The sequence below is a fragment of the Ruditapes philippinarum genome, unplaced genomic scaffold (assembly GCF_026571515.1).
Source record: "Ruditapes philippinarum isolate M1 unplaced genomic scaffold, ASM2657151v2 ctg4157_1_1_1_1, whole genome shotgun sequence".
Classification (NCBI taxonomy): Eukaryota; Metazoa; Mollusca; class Bivalvia; order Venerida; family Veneridae; genus Ruditapes; species Ruditapes philippinarum.
Window position 1 is genome coordinate 110,182 of NW_026857621.1, and position 24,274 is coordinate 134,455.

Below are 24,274 nucleotides of genomic sequence, written 5' to 3' on the forward strand. Positions count from 1 at the left end.
TATATTCTAAATAACCGCATTGACATCATATGACCGCTTGTGCTTGATATATGTGACTAAATTTACCGAATTTTATATAAAAAGATAAAACATTATACGACACAAAAAAAACAACACTTTTATAACATTTATTCTGTCTCACATATTTGATATGTCCATTTTGTACTTTGTATTTTTATGACATGATAATTACAATCAATTCAGGAAACATTGATATCTAGATACTGATTTTTACAATATGTTTCTCCACTGACAATAGTGGCTCTATATTCTATATTAGTAAAACTGTCAAAATATGGATACATAAATAATCTTTCTTTCCATGTGAAGGAAAATTTTACTATAGTACCAATGTGTATTTGTTTATAAATTTTCTAAAAATGTTAGAATTATGGGAATTTTATATGTTATCTTAAGCATATAAAATGGTAGAAGTGACCCTCAAAATGGCGGTCAAGGGAGGTTATAATTTCAATGTGAAAAGCATCTATAAATCTATGTTATGTATACTTACGTGTACACGTGATAAAGTCTTTGTCCAGTTTGAAACCTCTCTCACAAGAACATGTAAACCCGCCGTCGTTGTTATTACAGGTCCCGTTAACACATGGGTGTGTTGAGTTACATTCATCAATATCTAAAAACGAATATATAGATGCTTTTGAACGAGTGTAAATTCAATACTGAATTTATTGCACGAGTTGTATAAAATCATATTATGCGAGCACAATATTATTTTATTCAACGTGTTCATGTAATTCAGAATTGAATTTACACAAATATAATACATGTATTTTATTATCACCTAACCAACATATGAACTGTTTACAGTGAAGTGCAAGTATTCCATTTTTTGTTAATGACGCGCCAGTAGTTAAAAGCGTCATTTTGCCCTGTTTAACGCAAATGACGTCATGTCAAAATGTATGAACGGCCGTGCAATACCATATATACGGACGGGTATGTGATAAACTGTTCTTTATTACAAATGGTGTTCCCAATCATTGTACACTAATTAAACAAAAAAAAACAACAAATCATTTTACTTAACAATGTCAAAATATAATGGTTTTGATTATGATTAAAATTACAAATTTTTGTTTGTGGTGTGAGAGATGTTACAGTGTGTATTATTGTGACTTTCACATATTATTTACTGTACAGTCAGAGGTGACGTTAGATGCTAACAATGTGTAATGGCACACGGAAACACCACATTTCAGTCCGCTAACTTCCAGACAAGCATTCAGAGTGCCTGGTTTTCAGCTAATCTGTCACAGATTTATTTGCTTAAGACATTTCTGACGCTAATCAAAAACTAATAGTACGGTATAATAAAATGAATATAACCCCCACCAGAATGTTCACCCATGATTGACAACCCAGGCATTACATCACTTGTCTCGGGTGAACATTCATATTTATTACCTTCAGTGGACATTAATATTAAATGTTATATTATATGTCTAATGAACCGATTCTTCCAAATAATACTTTTCAAATAATAATTTGTTAATAAAACTAAGAGAATGAGACTCTAATTGCCGATAAAATAAAACTTCAATGAAACCTTATTAATTTTCAAAAATTACGGAGCTATATAATCCTTTATTGCCGAAAATCATAAATATTTATCTATAACACTATGAGCCATAAATGTTTATTTCTAACATTACTTCCAAGAAAAGATATGATTTTTCTCTGGACAGTTCATATGATCATACGTACCTGTACATGATGTATCAGCCTCGTCTGCCTTTTCAAATCCTTTCTTACAGGGACATGACTCTTCATTATTGATCATTAAGCAATCCGTGTTGGCACCGCATCTGTTACCTGTACTGCATTCAGTTTGTACTGCAAACGATATTATAATCTAAATGAGTTATTCCCCTTGCTATAACTTCTTTACCTAAGGTTTCAGATTCTCAAATGAAGATTATTTTGACAAGAGTTTTACATTGAAAGACTGTAACTTACTGTATCAATGTCATAAGCTGCCATTTCAAATTATTAATTAACGTGAATTCGTCCTAAAGCCTACTTTACGGAAATTATAACGGTAAGATCGATAGAGAGAGAACATTTTCATTGTATTTAAAGATTGAGCAAAACGCCCTTCACGAACAGTGGCTTTTAGAATACATTTTATTATATGTTTGATGTTTTTAAATAATCTACCAGTATTGCAGTATTGAATATCATAGTCAATCTTATCATGTGAAGGTAAGATTATTTTATTGCGTTTTGTTATATAATCTATTTGGATGATATTATAGACCGATTGGCATGGTTCACGCTAGCTTGATCAAAGCCATATGCTTAAGAAACAATTTTTTGGCTTCAATTTCCTGTAGTGTTTATCTAATTTCTTCATATACAAAATTGTACATTTCACCTATCTTCGCTAATTCAAACATTTGTAAAACATCTTAAAAATAATGAAACATTTTTTGAAAAAAATCACAATTTTTCTCACATACAAACTTTCCCGATGTGAAAATAAAACATGTATACCTGTGCATGTTTTCTGGTCCTCTTCACTCAGTATATATCCAGGGTTACAGGAACATTTGTAACTACCATCAAAGTTGTTACATATTTGACTACAGTCATTGATTCCGGAACATTCGTCAATATCTGATATAATTATATATGGTTATAAGCTAAACTTTTTCACCTTCAATATTTTTTTTTTATTTGTCTATTATACACGAATATTTGTGATTGCATAAAAAACTCAAGCATGAAAACGATAGTGTTGACGCGATGTGCATTGATTATGAAGAGTCAAATAAAGATTAAGTATTAACTTAAACAGTTATTTTCAATTATTTACGGGGTTGTTTAGTAACGATTAACATGGTTGTTTAGTTATATTTAACGTTGCATAAACATAGAAGAGGCCATAAGGTGTCTTTATAGCTTTACCGGTGTAAGAAGACCTCAAGTTCACCTAAGAGCAATATTTCAGGAACGAACAGTAACATTAGTAGAACCACCGTAGTTCCGTGGGCTAATTGGAATGGTTTCTCACATGAAAGAATCCAATGTCCCTTCCTTAATCATTAAATGCGACAATAATAAAAAGGTAACAAAAAAAGGAAACCAGTAATATTTACATGATGATAGTTTCGTAATCATGCAAACATAAACTATAATTGTATGATTTACCATTGCACCCGTTGCCATCTTGGATATAACCGTCTCTACAGCTACATGTATAACTTCCTAGTGTGTTGTCACAAATCTGAGTACATGTGTTCAGCTGAGGATTGTTGCACTCATCAGTATCTGTAGACATCAATTATAACATAATTTAATGTTTTTATCACAAAGTATTTTTTATTGAAAATAGTAAATTTATGACTGAATTATCATGTAATTAACGTAATAAGTAAATCATCCGGACTGTAAAAAGTGATTTACATCAGTTGAGAATATAACCAATTTTGTATTGACAAATATTTGAGAAAAATTCAATGTCGATGTAATTTAAAAAAGAACCATAGAGCATATCCCTCCATGCGCGATTCATGTGATGAAGCTATCCAGCTAGCTTAGGGAACGTCGGTGGTTCTATTCAGGTGCTCGTTTGTGCCTGACATAATGCACGGAACGGCACCTGAGGTCTTCTTCCACCAGTAAAGCTGGAACGTAAGGATATGACCAATGCTGTGTCGATGTGACACAAAACCCAAAACAAACAAACAAATAATCCATGCGCGAGTTCAGGGACATCTTTACATTAGCAGAATTATCGACCTTCCGTCTAATCAAGAAGCTAGAAACAAATATTGTCTTTAGCAAAACTGCAGCAAAATACACAAAGGGTCTTAGACTAACCTTCACATTGGCCGTTCGTATTATTGAAATATCCTTCCTTACAGGGGCATGTAAACCCACCGGGCGTGTTAGTACATACAGTATTGACACGTGTGCACGGGCTAGTTGCTACGTCACATTCATTCCTGTCTAAATCACACTTTTCACTGGTCCAACCATCTTTACATACACAACCTGTTATAGGATCACACCTAGCCGCTCCGACGCCACATTTACATTCTTGTAAGCAGTTTTCTCCGTAATGGAACGCGTCACACACTAAATAATTAATAGGAAAAAAATATGTCTTTAAATTATCAAGTTAATAATTCTGAAATATCAAACTTACCTGTTTTCTATGAGCATCAGCCTTTTACAATTAAAATTTATCCAAAAACAAAAACATTTGTCTCCCCATTAATTTTACGATTTTATAAGATTTGACTAAAAAAAGTAAAATTGAATTATTGGTAAAAAAATGTTACATATACCTGTACACGTTATTCCATCATGTTCCAGGAACTTGCCAGTAGGACATGTGCACGTGAAGCCGCCATTAACATTTTTACAGGTATCAGGGTATTCACACTTATTTAATGTACTATCTTCGCATTCATTTATATCTGAAAAATTACATGTATTTCCAAATTTGCATATATAAATCAAATTGACCACGGGTTGTTTTTTCTTAGTATCGCCATTAACACCACAACTACCACCGCCATAATGATGCTCGTGATTATGCTAACAAAATGAATAAATATCATTTTATCTCAATCAGTTATGGGTTTTTATAATAAATGGTGATTTATGTGGATAGTTTGTTTTGTAAGGTAGCCAAAGTTCAGCAAAACACACTTTAACATTCATTCTCTTTAAAACTATTCCTTATGTTTCGTAAAAAATACCAAAAGACAATTTTGTAAACATATTTACCGATACATGACTGCTTGTCGTCTGCGGCGAGCACTGAACCGGCTGGACATGCACACTGTGCAGTTGCCGTACCAACCCGACAGTAACCGTCGCAAGTCAAACCCTGGTTCGAGCATATGGTGTCAGCTGAGGACAAAGTGAAGAAAAAGACTATTAATTCATATAAAAATATAGAAATACAACTATCCTTATTAGCACTCTCCTTGGAGACAAATTTACGGTCGAGTATCAAGAAAACATTGCATTAAAACCTTTTTAATAGACTGTAGAAATAGAGCTTAACATAAGAGCAGATAATGTGCCAAAATCCATGAAACAAACAAAATACAGACATATGTTATCTGCAAGAATTACCTGAAAGCTGAGTGCATGACTTTTGATCGGAGTTCAGAGAATATCCAAAATAACACAAGCAATTGTAAGATCCCTTGGTATTCTCACACGTTTGTTGACATCCTGTGTTTCCGATATCACACTCGTCCACGTCTGAAATATTAATGAACAACCATGATTTCCAATATTACTCAAATATAAACTACGCTTATAAAATGTTCAGTATTTCTTTAAGTGATAAGATGACAATATATACATTTTATATTTGCTTCATTGACAATAAAAGTGTGATAACTTAGCCGTATCCGATAATTTCAAATTGTCAAATGTCCCATATTGGTATTCTATACAAATGAAGTCCGGGGTAATTCTTTGGAAGTCGACAAAGAAAGGTTTATTTCATTTATTTGTGAATTGAGCCGTAATAAAATTGTACTGTTAGTTCTGAATACATCATCGTGACATAAATCCATTACTTAAATGTCGGAAAAGTATTGACGAAGTAGCTAAAGTTAAATATCCATTAAATCATATGTCACAACTCATGAAAATATAATTCGTGCTTGTTTTTTACTCACCGATACATTTTGTTGCGTCAGAAGGATCTTTCTTGTAGCCATTGAAACATTCACAAACAAAACCACCATCAGTGTTTGTACATTGTTGTTGACAGTTGTTCAAATTTGCATCATTGCATTCGTTTATATCTGAAAGAAAACTAAGCTATGAACTGTATTTTATGTGTGTTTTTATTTCCTTCATGTCGTGTCTCAGTTGTTACTACACTTACTGTTCGTTCATCTTTTAGTCTGGACAAAATGATTAATCATTTCAGCGAAAAATTAAGTATTGATTGAATAGAAGACAATGTTTGTTTTTGTCGTTTAGTAGTCAGTTTTAATTCGACTTGATATGTCTTGATATTTTACTGCCAATAAGCTGACATCAATATTAATTATAAACTTGACGTGCATTCATTTTGTTTTATTTACTGCTCCAATAAATATAAGCAAACGCAAATAACCAGATCTACTAGCAAAATATGCAAGAACGAAACTAATATAACGCTATTTTATTACAATTAAATATATATAGTTAAAACATCAAAAAATGAGATCAAAAAGTATTATATTTGTCTTTTACTTGTTTTGGACTCTTTACTTTACCAGAACATGTCAGAGTCGCTTCTTCCGTACCTCGTAAGGTCCTGTTACGGCGAAATCTATTGAAGACATTTACGGCGCTCTCAAGAAAACATTATGATAATATACAAAATTCTCACCATCACATTTGTCAGTTTCCGTATTTAACTGATAATGTTGTATACAATCACATCTGTAGGAACCTAAAGTATCCACGCAAGTTTTATAATCATCATTACATATGTTTGCCACAGAACATTCGTTGACATTAACAGTGCAGTCCGTTCCTTCCCATCCAGCCTTGCAAATACATCCTTTAAGGGAAGAAAAAAACATTTTTTTCTTCCAATAATATATGCTATCTTTCAATTTCATAATGTTTGTTGATAACCTCTATAATATCAAAATCTTGTTTATTATATAAAGATACAACTGATGGTATGAAGCATTGCAATGTTATTATAATGAGTTATTTCAATAACAATATTTTCACAATATTTTCTATCTGAAACAAGTGTTTTTGCTGTTGCAAACAACACCTACGAAATATGTGAATTAAAAACAACACTGCTCCTTTTAAGTTTAAAAGTATAAATCAATGCAGAAAATATGCTACATAATGGTAAAGTAAAGTACATATTTATGAAAACATTGGCTTGTTAAACAGACCTTTAGCATTGTCACAATCCGACGACCCTAGACTGCTACATGTACATGTTTGAGCACAGTCATTTCCCCAGAAGCCAGATAAACATGCTGGAAATAAAATTGAAAACATTTGAAATTAACTCTATCCAGCACCATAGAATAATTTAACGTGCATTTTAAATGGTAAATAACAATTTTCACGGAATAATTACAGCGATGTTTACAAAGAGCATACGGACATGTTGGACGGTCCATATTCAATTGATTCCTCATGTATTTCCGCATAATTTGTCTATCACAAGTACATCGATTTCAATCATTTTGCCGTCGATATGTGATTAAAACGGGACTACAACAGAAATAACGACCCGTGTATTATAAAAGAGTGTAAAGCTGCGAAGACATTTTCGCTATTTAGAATTTATCAATTCAGTGTTGTTCATCATTTGGATTCATTCGTAGGGCCTCTGTGGCCGAGGGTTGAACGTCGACGTCATTACATCCGTAAGTTTTGCTAGACAGTGGAAATTAATTTAGCATCATGTTTAAATTTGAATGTCCCTTTGTCCTGATATTTTTTTCAATGATATACAGTTTGGTGTATGCCTTATCCACTTTCACATGTTATTGTATGCAAATGCTTTACACTGTCTTGTCATTGATCATGTGTGTATTTATACTCATGGACCATTTGGTCCAATGGAATATTGAAAGAAACTTATCAAACTTATCATCATAAGTCCTCAAAGAGGTTGGCACCTCTCTTGTGCGTAAGCTATCTATCTAACTTAGAAAATATTGGCAGTTTTATTCATTCACCTGTTCATAGCTGGAGGAAAGCACGGACAAATACTGGAAGTCTTTAGTAACCAGTAAAGCTAGAAAGTCGCAATATGACACTTAAAATACCAGAGTAACATGAAACCCATAAAAACTAACGTAGTCAGTTTCTTATGACATAAAAATGTAGATTTCTAGTCATGCAAAATTCATAATCACTGCCTAGTAAATGATGAGAGGAGTGACCTACCGGAGCAAGTGGTTTTATCAGCATTTAATGTAAACCCTGTCAAACATCCACATGTGTAGGAACCTGCTGTATTATCGCATGTTCCGGAACAGATGTTTTGTCCACATTCGTCAATATCTAAACAATAAAAAAGTAATGTATCGCTAAACAAAATAAGAGTATTTTTACCTTTTGAAATTTTGTATCTCAAATATTGTCAGACACACGAATATGTAAAGATAATTAAGTCGTAAATAATAGCAATTTAAATGTTAAAACAAAATAGCTCTTTTTTACAAATTAATTTGTGAGTATACGGGCACAAGACGTCTTCCTCTATCAGAGCAGCTGAATGTCGCCATAATATTACAGTGACCTATAAACTATCATTTCAGGTGCTTGAAAACTGGGATTTGATAACTAACAAGCTTGCTGAATTGCAATCATTTCAACTCATCTCTATAATTCACACATTGCTTGAGTTCTGCCATGTTTGTAAACACCAGTGATATGTGAATTGGTAAACATGCATGTAACAGCCTTATTATAATAAAAATACCCCTAGACTCGTTCCTGGCCTTGTTATAGCAGCGAAGAATAGAAATTTAGAACGATTTTTTATTTTCTCACTTAAATGATTGTTTTAGAAACAGAAGCAAACACGTATTTTGACATCTATTGACAAGTTTGTCCTATCTAATCCCAAAATGGAAATCAAATCTTTATTTTAATTACTTATGTATTGTTTTAATTTAACGGTTATCATGTCAATGTTATTTACAACACCACTGCAAACAAAAGTAAACAAAAGCCTCTACCGTATGTCCTTGGTTCGAGGTTAGAAAGAAAAATCTCTAAGCTTAAACTCAGACGTCCATGTATTTGTCGGGCCAAAAATCAGCACAGAATATACTCTGACGAATTAAAATCCTGAAATCCAAGACAGAGTTTTATATAAAGAAAAAGTAATCTCAAGGCATTGTCTTAGATGTCCGTGAAAGAAACTCAGGTTATAAACTTCACAAAACTTTTCTCGTCGTTTCCAAGCTTGTACCCTTTGTTACAGAAACATTTAGTGTCGCCATTTTCCACAAGACATCCACCATTTTCAGTTGAACATCCCGAAGTGGCACATAATGCAGTATCAGCTACAATGTACAAACATATTATGTTCTACCTTTAGTAAATAAAATGACAGTTAAGTATATTATATACAAACATTCAATTTTTCAGTCTATTACTGATATTTTATCTCAATAAAATAAATTCTGTTCCTTCATAACATATCTTAGGACAAGTAATTTGTTTGGTGTAATATCTTTATAATGTTTATTGCACTTTTTGAAAGAAGTGTTCAATAGCTTTCTGTTCCAATTTACATTAATTTTACGAATGAAATAAATATGAAGTCACCACGTTAGGATTTATGCATGAATAATTATCCTGTATATAAGGAATAAGAAAAGTTAGTTAAATTAAACAATAAATACACAAAATATGTGACTTTCCCTTAATCTGTTAATAGACTTACACAAAGTGCACGTGTTTGCAGTAGCATCATAATCATAACCATCATTACAGCTGCACGTGAAACCTGGGTCTATGTTTGTACAAATTTGCTCACAATTACTCGTTGCTTCTTCACATTCATTAATATCTTGATAAAGAATATAAAAAACATATAACAATACAGAAGAAATGTATAGTAGGAATATATAAAGTACTACATAATGGCAAAACATCAATAGATACGTTTTTATTAATTCGTAAGCAAATTTGATGTCACTGTCAAGTATGAAGTGGTACAGGTTATCATTTTTGGAATAATTTTGTATATAAGAATAAAAATGAGTCATCTCATTAAAAGAAATCGCTATCATTCCTATATAACATCCATACATTCATACAACGACTGCAGCATAATTTTATGCAGGTTTCACGATGAATCTAGTAATCGTGAACATGAAAAATATGCCCGATTAAAATACCAAACAATTGCATCATATACAGGTTACAACAAATAGACGCAAAGAACTTTTTAATCTCAAACAAAAGTATCTACCAAGAACTTTATCCTGTGTCACAATTTACCTTATCCACACAATGATGATGTTCATTGTCTTTCTGGTAATTAAAAGTGATAACAAATACAATACCTATACATGTTGTGGCATTCTTCGCACGTCTGCCCTCATTACATTTACAGACATAACTTCCTACAGTGTTCTCACAAATATCACTGCATGGTTTAGGTTCAGCTTCGCATTCATTTATGTCTAAAATAATAAAAAAATATACATTAATTTTGTAGTACATTTTTGCATTTCATTCTAAAATTTATATAAATACATTACGTTTAGATCATCTGTTTGTATACAAATATATAATACCTCCCATTATGGTAACTTGTCGAACTTCACTTGTCCTTTACCTCTCTGGGTTAGAATCCAGCCAGGGATATTAGATTCTTTGATGAGAGAAAGCTATCAAGCTAGCTTACCGAACGTCGATGGCTGTTCTCAAGGGCCCGTAAGTGCAATACATAATGCATAGAGGAGAACCCAAATATTTTTTTCACCAGAAAAGCTGGAAAGTCGCTGTATGAATTTTACTGTGTAGGTGCAAAGTAAACCCAAACAAAAATGAAAGAAATAGTGTTATTACGCGAACTTTGGCTTAGTGACATTTAGACTGTCATACAAGCAATTGAATCGTGTAATGAATAGTATCGATGGTTATATCATAAGTCATGTTCAGTGGTTAAAGCTACTTTTAGTAATGCATTTTGCTCTAATTCCTATTCGTAAATACCTAAACAATCCTGGCCGTCTGTAGTGTAACCATCAGGACATTCGCCGCACGTAAATGCATTTTCGGTCTCCGCATGCGTGGCCGCATCATTGTCCGTACATTCACGGTCTAGTGAACAAGGGTCACCTTCACACCCATCGAGATCAGTACCACATTCGTCCCCTTAAAATCATTTTAAATGCCAATTATACTTTCATGTTGTATTAGCAGTATAAACATTTCACATAGTACTTTAATTTTGTGTTATCAATCAAATGAGCAGTATTAACATCATGAATGTTGCCTTACCTGACACAATTTCAGATTGTGTTATGTTTGATCTGAAAGTGTAGTATATGAATTCAGATGGTCATTTAAGCATGATTTCTTTTAATTTCGAACTAGATCTTAGTCCGTTTGATTCATGTGTGATGGAGGCAGATAAATGATGATATATACTCTCTTAATGAACATTTTGTTCTTCTGTACGTACCTTCATAGAAATCATTACAATCACACAAAGCTAAATTGAAGCCCTGAACAGCCGGGTCTGGAGTTCGAGTATTTGTATAAACACATTCACCATTTCCGTTACAACCAGTACATAGAATTATGTCAAGAACTAGTAATGCTGACTGGACTTGGAAGTTGTCAACGGCTACCAAACTGTATGTTTGCAAATTATAACAATAAATGTAATTTCATAGCGTTTTAGATTTTAACAATACATAAAAGGAAGATAAAACTGTCTCTGGCCCAGATTTTTTTTTGCCTGCATAGCAAGAAATATATGCATAATATCTAAGTGAGAAAATAACTTTGACATCTAGAAAAATAGTTATTTTATCTATTTGTTTAGATAAGGTTTAAAATACTCAAGTTCTCTTTTTAGAATGTTTACTATAATTTCTCGTAAAGGCCAGATCAAATCTATTGTGGTGTTAAGTGTTCATATTTGTATATTGTCATTTAGTTATGTGTGGATGAACTGGTTCTACAAGTTCAGTGATGGGTGATTGATTTTGTATGTGTTATAGGTCTCTTCTAATTGCAAATTGTATACTAGTCTGCTGTTAATTTATAAAGAAATGTCGTTTTGTTTCTTTAAAAATGATATCTGTTTTATAATTTATTCGTTATAAAGATTCTTTACAGGTTGAATGACTGTATATATACAGTTGTTTGCATTATTCAATCTTTAAAACCTAAAGTATATATGAGACATGTTAAAAAAAGTACCTGATCGTTATCGCTGTATCATTTTGAAACGAGATTTCTAAGACCTTTGCATTATTTGTAGTTCCGTCCCGTAGAGTAGCTATATCTGCGCCGCTAATTATCTGAAATGTTATAACACCGTCGTCTACTCCAGTTAAAGTTACTTCCGTCTTTGTTTCATTCAGTACATGTATCTTACCAGTGTTTTCGTCTAAGCTTGCCACATCTAACTGTAAGGTAGGCGCAACATTTTCTGGAAGTATTGATAATAGAACATTATGATGTGTAAATCTAAACACCGTTATCATTTAACGTAATCATCTCGTCCAAACATTGTCGAGGATGTTTCCTACCCATGTTAAGATTATATAGAGCTGAAATGTTTTCATGTTTTCCAAACAAAATATATCTTAAAGCTTTAACTTTAACAATTGAACCTGCATACTAACAACAAACTTACGCCTGTTCCTAAAAACCAAATTCTATGTTTAAACATATCAGGTAGAGGTATGCTTATTTCATGTATCAATTTAAGCGCCGATTATTTATTTATGCATTAAAAAATATTAAATAAATATATACTATATTGAAGGTGTGAAATAGTGTAAGTGGCTGAAAAGATGCCGAGAAAGCAGATCAAATGGATAGCAATATTAAATAGTAACAAATCAAAAACATTTTCAACTAAATATACTATTGCAACACTTGTAATGTAATGTTATATAGCCTACCAAGACGAAGTTGTATATCCTCTTGTTCCTTACTGACAGATTTTGTGTCTTCTGCTACTTCGTCATTTCCGGTGAAAACTTTATCAAATATACAAGGAATATTGCCTTCTCCACAGAAGGTCGTAGCCTCAGTGACTAATGCTTGATCAGCCTCGTCAAGGAAATTAACTGTTGGATTCAAGTTCTGAAAATCTAGAAAACTTCCACCGGGCGGATATTCAAACACTGACTCGTCACTGCTGGTTATCATCCCTGAAATATCCACGTGAAACTCGTGCATCAGCATTGTAATGGTAAGTTAATTTCAAGATATTTCATTCCATATTACTTACCAAAGAGTTTATACTAAATAGGTTTTAATGTAACTGTATACGTCGGAAAGTGCAAGATCTAAATCTCTTGCATATAGTATTTACCAAGCAGTATAAATTACATTTAATATTGTGTAGTTGTTCTATCACCGCTGTGTTCGGTATCTTTAAAATAAAAATTGAAAACTGTATGGAAAAAAGTATGAAAAAACTAGAAATTTAAACAAATATAAAACAAGAATATCAGGGTTGTTTTTAGATGTAAATCATTGTTTAAGATTTTCAAATCAAATTTTAATTTATAATAAAGCGGTACATGTTGAATTTCAGTGTTGTCAATTTAAATATGTTGAGCGTATACGATTCAATTTGGCTGCCGTATTCATTTCTAAATCTAAGTTGTCTGTTGAAGTATATCCCAAATTACTTTAATCTCAATAAAGGCTAGTTTCTCTGTAATTGGGAATTGTTGATCTATTTCATCGGACTAAATCCTATTGCAAAATACACTGTTTACTTTTTGACAGCAAGTGGGAAAACATTGTCCGTTGGATAAATGCTAAAAGAACCTGATATTGATGCGTACACAAGCACGTGAAAATCGTGCAATTATAACGCACTCACAAGTCTGTCCGTAGTTAAATATTTCTCTTTCTGTAGCATTGGTTGGTAGAACAGTTCCGTTTGGATAAGTAAAGTCATCAGACGGGTCACTGTTCGCATTTCCCATAAGTCCCTTCGGTAAACCTGCATAGGTTTCCGGAACTGCCACGGAAATTGTCAGCAATCGTTTCAGCTTTACAGCTACAGTAAAACTTATTTCTGAAATAAATAATCATTTAGATTACGACGGTAGCAAAAAACAGGCATATAAACAGTACAACACAGCACACAATAACCACGCACATCGCAGAAAAAAGTAGACAAATTCATAAACGATAAATTCATACACAATGTAAACGTCATTGCGCTAGATCATAATTCAAAAACCAATGAATGTAATGTGACATTGACATTGCCGACGTAACAGCTGTTATATTATGAGAATCATCGTAGAACAAACAACCGTTTAGCTTAAAGTGGATTGTCCTTCAATGAAAACAGTTTCCATAAACATGACAAATTCTGTTAGAAAACCAATAGCAATGTTTTATTTGGATTCATTTACATTTAATTTTTGAAACAAAAATGTTAATAGAGTTTTATGTGTTTTATTAGGAACATTTATGAATTATGTACAATACTAGTTTGTTCTACATCAATTTATATATCGATATGCATAATTTGATCATGTATTCAACACTTAACCAAAACAAACAGTATATATAATTTTTTCTTGGTGTGATGTCACGTATGATAACTATGATACTAAATACTATTAACATGATTATTAATGTAATTACAGACTTTCCATTATAGACCCATTTACCTCAGACAAAAACGTGACTTACTGGACTTTGTGAAGCTAACTTTGATACTGCCATTTTGCTTTTCCAACGAAACAGCTCCTTCAGATGTCGAAAATTGTTGATCCGAAGCAAATTCGGAGGTGAAGAATTTGCCATTCACTTTAATTTGCATTCCAGCATCTGATTATCAAACATAATTACACATTAAAATTAAATGTGCACATGTATGTGATGAAGAATAAAACATTTATAAAAACTATTGTAAAAAGGTATCCATATCATACTCCTTACATATATTTCTAAATTTTAATAAAACATATATAATATACAAAGCGACTTTTCGTTGTATACTTTATTTATAAGAAGAAACATACACAAAAGAAAACAATGTGACAGAGAACAGAGACTTCAGTAAAAATAGAATATGCTGTTAACCAATCATGGATTCTTATGTTATAAATCATAAAAATGATAATCATAAAAACAGGTATTCTCCGCAAACACCTTACCGGTGTTATTATTGAGCTCAATTGTACATCGAGAGTTGTCAATATTGTCTTTAGCTGCGAACGCCGTGAAAACAGTGGCACCAACAGATGTTCCATCATCACTAAGGAATGGAGCTGTTCTTGCTTGTAAAACAAAGTCTACTCCTTCCTTTTGTACAGACAACATTGTATATTCAGCTTCTCCATTGAACGTGAAGGATTTTCCATCAGGAGTGGTTATATGTGGATCACCGGTTCCACCACCTAGTCAGGTAATAAAAGTCTTATAAGGTAAGCATTTTACATTTTACTCTTTTACAAACATGTACAAAACGAAATAAGTTTTGGGCGTGGAGAAATTATTTTTGTAACACAACGGACCAATCCAAGCTTGGTAAAAAATTGTGTCCCATCGTCCCGAGAAAAAATATAATAATAGTCTCTTAATGCAATTACTTGGCCCAAGTTAAATCAAAAATAAAAATTTTGATTTGTTACAAAGTATATACTTATCTTTTTCTTTGAATCAACGTACTATGTTTTCATTTTTGGGAGTACAAGATGACTTTAATTTGCATTGTTTAAGTCGGCTATTATTTTTTCTCTCTTGATAAGATAACATATTTTTTCTTTTAGATATCTTTTGAGGACAATGCAGAAATCACCGGCTGCTCAAAATGAAATTTACAAAACGGTCCAGAAGTCTAAAAAGTAAAATGTTGATTCATTACAAAGATCAACTTGGGTTCTTCAAATGAAAAAAAATATGCAAAAAGGAAATACGAAATTTACCCAGAAATAAATTGAAAATCTATTAAGGTGGTTTTCAAATCAATTTTGAGTTGAAATATCTTAGCGCTTTTCATTCCTGGATCACTTTGTATTATTAAAACAACTATTCTTGAACATTCTGAAATTTGCTCACAGTTATTGATTAAGATCTAAATCAAATGGTATCAACATATTTCAAGTCCCTACTGTGAAACCCTTAACGGAGTCCTTTTAAGCTGCAATTTTAAAATTAATATAATGCAATCATCAAATTCATCCAGCGTGAAACTAATGGCGTCGCTTTAGGAATTTCTAAAAATAGCATGGAGAGATGGCTTACTCATTATTTAAGAGAACACTAACGAAATCAGTTATATCACATACCGACAAGTACACCAGCGCTTGCTGTGCAGTTAGTGTTCCTTGGACGAACAGCATGGAAGTCATCGCATAGTCCGGCTTTGCAGCATACTGACCTCATGTCTAATTCGGCATTGTAAAAAGCATAATAACCAAAAGTCAAAGAATTATATTCTGATCTAAAACCAACGTTATCGCCAGATGATATGAACGAGCTTGACTCGTAGGTACATGTCTGTGAGAAGAAACAAACAAAACATTGTATTTAGATTGGTTGTTATGCAGTGCGTTGAAGAGTTGTCATAAGTTCAATACACGAGATCTGAGTTTATCTGAGTAATCATTTACAAACATCTCAGTTCAATATCAAGCGACAAGCTACTCTAAATTAAAATCTACACTTTGCTATTTTGCTTTGAAAATGAAAGTAATATTGCTTAACAATTTGTTTTCATGTCGCCGGGAAACTGATGCTGCATTACCTGTATTTTAAAATGCTTCATGTAGTTCTTGTTAACAAAGAATCAAAACTGCAAAGTTCAAATAACTAATTCCTGCTATAGCAAAGTAATAACAAACTAACCATTCCTTGATAGTTATATTCTTCATTTGATTTGATGCTATATGTGTCTATGATATCCGACGATATCAATATTGATGTTTTCTCGAAAAAGCCAGCTACTTGAATTGTATTCTTATCACACGGGCACATTGGCATATCGTTCCATCGTGTTTCTAAGACTTTAAGTGTGTTTGCCTCTCGAGTTGTCCATTGTTTACAAATGTAGCAATCTGAGATTTTAGTATTCCAACCCGAGTTCAGTGAAAACATCGCAAAACCGCTCCGTCCTGAATTATAAAATAGACCATGATGTATTGTCAATTTTACTCAAATCTTAAGAACCAGAGTACTTACACTTTTTCCAGTATGTAATTCTTATAAAAATAATTCACCTTTTCTTTGTTTTTTCTGAAATATTTTAATCAAATACAAACTTGAAAACATTTAACTTCTCGAAAGGCCTATTTGGACAAACCATAAATCGATCTCAAAAGGCAATATGTATTTTCAAAACTATTCAAAGTCATACTCACTTAAATAAAGATAAACGTCATGAATCCATTATTGACAAGTATTTGCTCAACAGTTCTAAACTTTAATCAATACTTAAAGAACGAATAAGGGACACAATTATAATAACATTATTATTTTTATTATTATTGAATTTTTGACTTATATATCACACACACGTCATTGTAATATTTGTCATTCAATACCTCATATACGTTCAAAAGAATGAAAAGCTATACATAGTTTGAAACTTTACAGGTTGCTTTGAAATGTTATAACAAAAAAACACTTTTAAGTTACCTAGATTTGTATATCGTGTAACAGGACTGCGTACTCTGACAGATAATGTTTGTTGAAATTCAAACGCTATTCCAATTTGATTCTCAAACGTTGCGAAATTCATTTTATCTTCTAGGTAGGCAAAGAAAGCAAACGTGTTGTGTTTTCCGTCTGAAACTATGATGAGTTGAAATGTGGATGTCTGGAAAAGGAAACAAAACTAATGATATAAATTTGAGAACTTGTTTATTTAAGAGGAAACCTTATATTTTTAAATGTCAATATAGAATTGATTATCTGTTTTATAATGGTTTAACCAATTAAATGATATCACAAAATCATAATAAGATGCATTTAAGTTACTTTGCTTTAATATCTCTCGCATCTCTCTCAGCTACATTTTTGCTGTAATTGTCTTATATAACGAATAAAAAAATTGTCATAATATATTATAAACTGATTGCACATCGATTTTTAAAATTCAATTTTAACATTTGTTACACTTAATTACCTCAATGTCATGAATACTCTTTCTATTGCGCTGTTAAACAAATCTCTGCAGTTTTTTTTAAGATTCATGTCACCTAGCTTTTTAATCAAGTTACTAAACCAAGTTGTTGCTTTAAGAAATGTTAAAACGTTATTGCCATCATAGCTGTTTCGGATAACCAGCGGGCAATTAAATAAGAATATTGAATAAAAAGTTATATGATTCTTGTAATTTTTTCAAATAAGCACCCTATATAAATGATAGTGGACTGAAAACCTAAGATAATGTAGCTATAATGATACTACAAATATAGCAAAGAAAATGAGTCAATAATAGTCGTATAGTGTCTTAATACAATATAATGTTATGTTGAAAGTATTTAGAATTTTACAAGGCAATGAACCAGATTTATTTATGGATGCTGTTGGTAAGTTTGATATGCATGAACCAATATTATATGTACATATCTGTATATTTCAGATAATAAACTGTTCTAGAGCAAAATATTATGTTCACATAAAATCACATAGAACTCACCTTTTTTTCGGGAAACATTTTATAACAAAAACAAATGATACATTGCTTTAGCATTTTTATCAAATTTTGAAAAAGATCAACGCATTTTATAGAAAGCGAGAAAATAGAACTTGAAAATCACGCCTTCCGAAGGCACGTCCCATACATGTATATAATGCATAGATCATGTAAATGTTTGTGGGTAAATGTATTGTTATTCAAATAAAAGGTCAGTGTAAAGGATCTATCAATCAAGTGAATGTATCGACAAAGTCCTATCCTTATTATTTCTTCTCATACTTTCTGCGCTACCACGCAATGCATTTTTTCCTGTTTACTGTTTTAAATTCCATTGTAAACAAGACAATTGGCGTGTTTCTTTATTCAGTCTTTTTTCGGATACAAGATGATGCTTTTCTTACCAAATCATTAGTATCCTTGCTGTACTCTACGACATCAGCCCACGTGACCACAAGAAGAAAGTACACATCCATCGACCCATAACCTGCGTCATTAAGAATAGCAGATATCTCTGTATTGACTGTGGTGTCACTGGCTAACTCGTCTTTATTATATAGACGGTACCAAATATCACCGGTAGTTCTGGCATCAATGTTCGAAAAGTAAGGAGCTACTATATCTCTGTTTTTGAACTTATTTCTCTCTGATACAGAAGATGGAACTGAATTTTTCTTGTATTGTTTTCTGAATGTGACAATGCCGTTTTCACAAATCTGTAAATGTATACAAAAATATATATGACTATTAACTTTTGGCTCATTAAATTTTTTTTCTTGTTTACAAATGAAAATGAAAATTACCGAAGTTAATTACTAGAAGTGATTTGTTACTTTTAAGTCAAATTTTAGAAAGCTAACAAGTCATTAGCTTTTGTGCAGAAATTCATAAAGTATTCTGTAAAAGTTAACTGTAAGAATCTAAAAGAGTAGATGTTTAATAGAAAATGGCTGCTGTAATTTGCGTTTTTTTAAAAGAAACATATTCTCACGCATGTTGTTACTTTCTAACATGTGAACTGAGCTTTGTTAAAAAAATGTTAAATAAACATTGGATACTTACATAAAATTTGTTTCTGTACTCGTCATCAACTTTTATTGGACACTCAAAGTTATCAACCATTACACACCAGTCTCTCTTTTTCGGATAGGAGATTTTTAATTGACCGTAGTTGGCACCATAACTTAGCGGTAACGTGGCAACCCCTTTACGGAATATAAAATTAGATGTTTTAGATACGACCATGTCGCTCCAGATTAAACGCAAAATTTTAACTAGGATGTATGTAACCACGTAACATGTGAGAATATGATTTTATATATAGTCAACCATTTCGCTTATATACTCAGGTCATGTAAGGTATAAGCTTTTAATATACTTTGTTTATGTACAGAATTAACTTTTAACATTATAAAGATTATAATCACAATGCAGATTCACTGAAATCAAATTGCTAAGTGTTACTTAAGACTTGTCTTGGAAAGTTGTTCAGTACTGCCGACATTTGAATGAATTTTTTTTTATTAATTATAATGTTTTCGATAAAAAAAGTCTAGTCTTTCTGACTGTAATAAAGATATATCTGAAAAACTTGCTTGTCGTACTGATTGTAGTAAATGCAAGTTATATAGACTAACTGTAATAAAGATATGTTAAATAAACTGTCTTGTCCTGAGTGTGATAAAGGAATGTAAGATAGACTATCTGTAAAATAGATATATCAGACAAAAATGTATACTAATTTGTCTTACTGGATGAAGTACTGAATATTTGGTACGCAAATATCTCTACTTTACACACGGACTGTATTGTAAGGTGTGACAGATAGACTTACTTGTCTGACAATAATCCCCTTGAAATCCATTGGTACATTCGCAAACGACTTTGTTATCTGTGTCCGTGCATTTTCCACCATTCTGGCAAGTTGTATCCAAGCATTTACCTAAAACAATTAAGTAAGCTTTGATCTATGCATTACCCGGCATTTAGAACGAATCTATTTGATTTAATGAATTAACTTAAAATGTTTAAAAGCATAAGATATACCTGTACTTTACATATTGTATATATGTTTTTATTTCAATCAATCACATTCAAACCGGCTATCACTCTTTCATGTTAGTTTTCAAATGACCTCCACCCACATGAACCAAAATATTGAAACAATTTTAACCTGTTATAAAGTTGAGGGCTAGTCTAGTGATCAAAAGATATGCATTTCAATGCAGAGATTGTGCTTTAAAGCCTTACTAGGGTCATGATTGTGTTTAACTATGTGACACCAGTATACCACATGACTACGTTCTCATAAGAAACTACGTAGGAACAGCCACATGTTGATAACAACATCATTTTTTTTCAAATGACATTTGGCATGCTAAATATCTTAAATTGACAACTCAATTTGTTAATCTGGACGAAGCCATAACACATTTATACATGTAAGGACAATTTTAATTTGTCTAGACTAAATAGTTAATAGAGCTGATTTAGATCAGACGACATATATTGGCTGATGTTGGTATGCATTGAAGGCAATGGTAGATTCATTTGTCGCCAGCAGGATAGGATAAACAATACTAAAACAACAACATTTCAAGTAAATTATACTGAATACGTCCAGCAGTCAGCTTGTATAATGTGCCTCTTGCATGTGTTTTTTCACAAATAAAAACGGTCCGATGAAAAATAATAGTGCCATTCCAAGGTTGTCATAATACAAAATTATCCGGCCGGATATGTTATCCTAAATATTATATCATTAGAAGGCCCACTTTCATTAATATAGGTAAAGAGGAACATATTTTCTAGGGTATGGTGTTTAAAATGTAGATGACCCATTTCCCTGTCATATTTTACAATACCTGTTTGACAATAGTCTCCTTCGTATCCAGCAAGACAAGAACAGACCAGTTGATTGCTATTGACAGTGCATGTTGCTCCATTTTGACATGGGCCTTTTGAACAAGTAGCTTTAAAGAAAATCAAGTTTAAGTTTATTTATGAATCGTTTGACCATAACAATTATTCTATTGCAGCTATCAAATAACTAATAACCAATATCTTATTATAAATCACACATATCAAAACACAGCAATTAATATTTATTCCATTTATTCTTGTCAAGCTATCTCTTAAAACATATTTTTATTTGTCCTTATATATTTCATCTTAGTGCAAAATATATCTATCTTTTCCGGCGCATATTTCCATTGCATTAACATTAAGAGAGTCCATGTACTTGAACGAAATTATCAGTGTACATGTATTAACATGGGCTAAGATAACTGAAACACAAAATATTGCAAATTGAGTGTGTTCCACTGTGACATAATGGCACCACTAAGCCAATTTTCAAATACGATATCATGTTTTAAAGATTTATGTCAAATTTGCACGCATTTTATTAAGATATCAGTAAATGAAAGGCATTTGGTTTCTGTATTGGACGGACGGACGTACGTTCCTACCAGAGCTAGATTATGGGGTTTTCTTTTGTTATTTCTTTTGTTCTTTTTAACCCCACAATGCAGAAAATAACCCCAGAAGAGAAACGGAATGAATGACATCAAAGACATCTAATGTTATGAGAACAATAGACCAAACCCCATAATATACCTCTGGTTTGTACGGACAGACGGACGGACGGATAGAAAATATAATCATATTACCTGCACATCTTGCTCCAGCAACTTCATAGCCCGTTTTGCAAACACATAAACGCGATTTTGTATCACAATCACTGTTCACATCAATGTTACATTCACTGCTACTTTCCGTGCATTGGACTGTTGTGATTATGCCTGATAGAGTAATCAAATAATTTAATTCATACTATTCATACTGAAATAAATAGCTTGTTGAGCGTTTCATTTATTTTATTAATTCAATTTGTACTTATATTATAAAATAAAAACAGTGAAACATACGACTAAAAGTCAGAGTAAGATACAGTGATACGTATTACATCTTATAAGTTCAATTGAGATTTTAAAGTAAATATATATCTATGTCATAATTACATTTTCATTCTCTGTTCCTGGTTTAATTTTCATGGCATATATAGATATGCATCATTTTTGCATAAACATAATTATGTACAGTATATATAAAGTTAAGCCCAAATAATTTTGCAACATAATCACAGGCCCTCTTCTTGTCTTTCCAGTCCTATAAATTGATTATCTTGAATTAAATATTATAGATTAACGTTCTTATTAACAAAGAAGTGCTTTAAACTGATTTAAAGAATTTCAGGAGGATACTTCATAATTAAAGTTACCTCAAAAGAGATGCTTCCCAACTTGCAACAATATCCATTATTGTATTAATAAGTAAACGACCAATCATTTAATATCAATGATATAAAAGGAAAACGATGTCAAATTTCCATTAATATTTAAGCGCTCTCAAATCAACAATACTAACTATCCTAATGTTTGTTACAAAAATGTGGTTTGCAATCGAATCAAAAGGCATCAGTCAAAACCTTAAAAAACCTGAATAAGTTGCAGTATTAATAGTAAATCGAATTAAAACATGTAGATAACTTACGTGTACATGTTTTACCATCACCATTATAATCAGAGTTACATTCACATGTATATGACCCTTGTGTGTTTGTACATTTGCCATTTGTTTTATCACATTCGTCAATCTTTTCCTCGCATTCGTCTATATCTGATAGAGTAAGATGCCTTTTATAGAAGATCGTCATTATATTAATATTTCACAGTTCATGCAAGATAGCACACTAGAGTAATAAACTTAGAGTAGAAACAGCATGGATTTGTATGCAAAAACAATTATATATATAGAGGATATTTGTTTGTTTGTGTGTAAGATGAAATTCTATTTCATCGAGTGGGCTTTAAAAACAGTATTCTCACGAGTGGCGTAGCCACGAGTGAGAATACTGTTTTTAAAGTTCACGAGATGAAATAAAATTACATCTTACACAACAAACAGACAAATTTTCTTTTTATTTTATGCTTTAAAACAAGTTAAAACGAAATTTCCATAATTTTAACGTTAATATTAAAATCTGTTTCCCCCATTGAGAGCCCCATTCAGAGGGAATTTCTCATTAAAAACAAGAAGTCTTGAGCTGAGAAATAAGTCCGCCAATCAAGGTTAAATGACGGTGATATTTATTCATTTTATTAAAAAAATATGAATGATCGCTTTCATTAATAATAAAAACAAACAATTCTTGTAGGAGAAAAAGTCCAACCATCCATCCATATTTCTGTTACTTACTGCGAATTTATATAAGACCTGGCTTTGTAAAATGTAAGCGGCAGCCATTTTTTAAAGTTGTGTATTCCATGGGAGGAAAATAATTGTGTAAGATTCAGAAGGATATAATTGGATTTGTTAGTCATACACCTTTTTAAAAGAAAGAAAACTTATTTGAGGATTGTAACAGACAAAAAATAAGTGTTGACAGAAGTGAAAACATTCAGAAAAGGAGCTAGGAAAATGGAAAACTTGGAAGCTTGCTAAGGCATTGTAAGGAACGCTGGGTTGTTTTACTTATTTTACGAGTGATGGCTGTCAATGCTTTTCAATTTTTCATAAAGCATACGGCAGTTATTGCTCGTAGGATACTTTAATATGCCCAAATGTCATCAAGAGCAGTTTAGCATGGGGAAGGAATGTATTTTTCAGACTGTAAAAACGAAACAAAAAAATTTAGAGACGAAATTTTGTGATTGGAATTTGAAGGAATAGAAGTAAGTTTTCTCTCTTTATTACTTTTGACATTTAAGTTATTTACCTATTTCAGCTTTGCTATTTTTTTTAACAGCCTGATATTGTCAGAATTGTCAGTAAAAATAAAATTGAGGTACCACATGGGGAAAATCTTAAAAAAGTAGTTTTGTCATTGAAAAAAATGAAATTATATTTTGATAATTTTCACTGTGA

The 24,274-nt window shown here is 31.9% G+C and overlaps 1 protein-coding gene across 1 annotated transcript in view; it reads right to left on the minus strand.

The window, feature by feature from the left end:
* Positions 1–24,274, minus strand: part of LOC132750377 (uncharacterized) — a gene marked incomplete at its 5' end in the record, with an annotated part of 46,002 nt that overhangs the window by 13,719 nt on the left and 8,009 nt on the right. Inside the window, 31 exons of the mRNA XM_060740344.1 lie at positions 515–637; positions 1,729–1,857; positions 2,518–2,640; positions 3,175–3,294; positions 3,847–4,104; positions 4,317–4,448; positions 4,762–4,887; positions 5,116–5,247; positions 5,673–5,801; positions 6,377–6,550; positions 6,906–6,992; positions 7,915–8,057; positions 8,912–9,041; positions 9,425–9,550; positions 10,050–10,169; positions 10,705–10,866; positions 11,177–11,349; positions 11,923–12,154; positions 12,633–12,884; positions 13,568–13,765; positions 14,395–14,532; positions 14,862–15,104; positions 15,996–16,206; positions 16,555–16,820; positions 17,344–17,524; positions 18,751–19,062; positions 19,409–19,551; positions 20,181–20,288; positions 21,211–21,318; positions 22,018–22,149; positions 22,901–23,026. Of these exons, the coding sequence (XP_060596327.1) occupies positions 515–637; positions 1,729–1,857; positions 2,518–2,640; positions 3,175–3,294; positions 3,847–4,104; positions 4,317–4,448; positions 4,762–4,887; positions 5,116–5,247; positions 5,673–5,801; positions 6,377–6,550; positions 6,906–6,992; positions 7,915–8,057; positions 8,912–9,041; positions 9,425–9,550; positions 10,050–10,169; positions 10,705–10,866; positions 11,177–11,349; positions 11,923–12,154; positions 12,633–12,884; positions 13,568–13,765; positions 14,395–14,532; positions 14,862–15,104; positions 15,996–16,206; positions 16,555–16,820; positions 17,344–17,524; positions 18,751–19,062; positions 19,409–19,551; positions 20,181–20,288; positions 21,211–21,318; positions 22,018–22,149; positions 22,901–23,026 (5,037 nt within the window). The remainder of the gene's footprint in view (positions 1–514; positions 638–1,728; positions 1,858–2,517; positions 2,641–3,174; positions 3,295–3,846; positions 4,105–4,316; positions 4,449–4,761; positions 4,888–5,115; positions 5,248–5,672; positions 5,802–6,376; positions 6,551–6,905; positions 6,993–7,914; positions 8,058–8,911; positions 9,042–9,424; positions 9,551–10,049; positions 10,170–10,704; positions 10,867–11,176; positions 11,350–11,922; positions 12,155–12,632; positions 12,885–13,567; positions 13,766–14,394; positions 14,533–14,861; positions 15,105–15,995; positions 16,207–16,554; positions 16,821–17,343; positions 17,525–18,750; positions 19,063–19,408; positions 19,552–20,180; positions 20,289–21,210; positions 21,319–22,017; positions 22,150–22,900; positions 23,027–24,274) is intronic.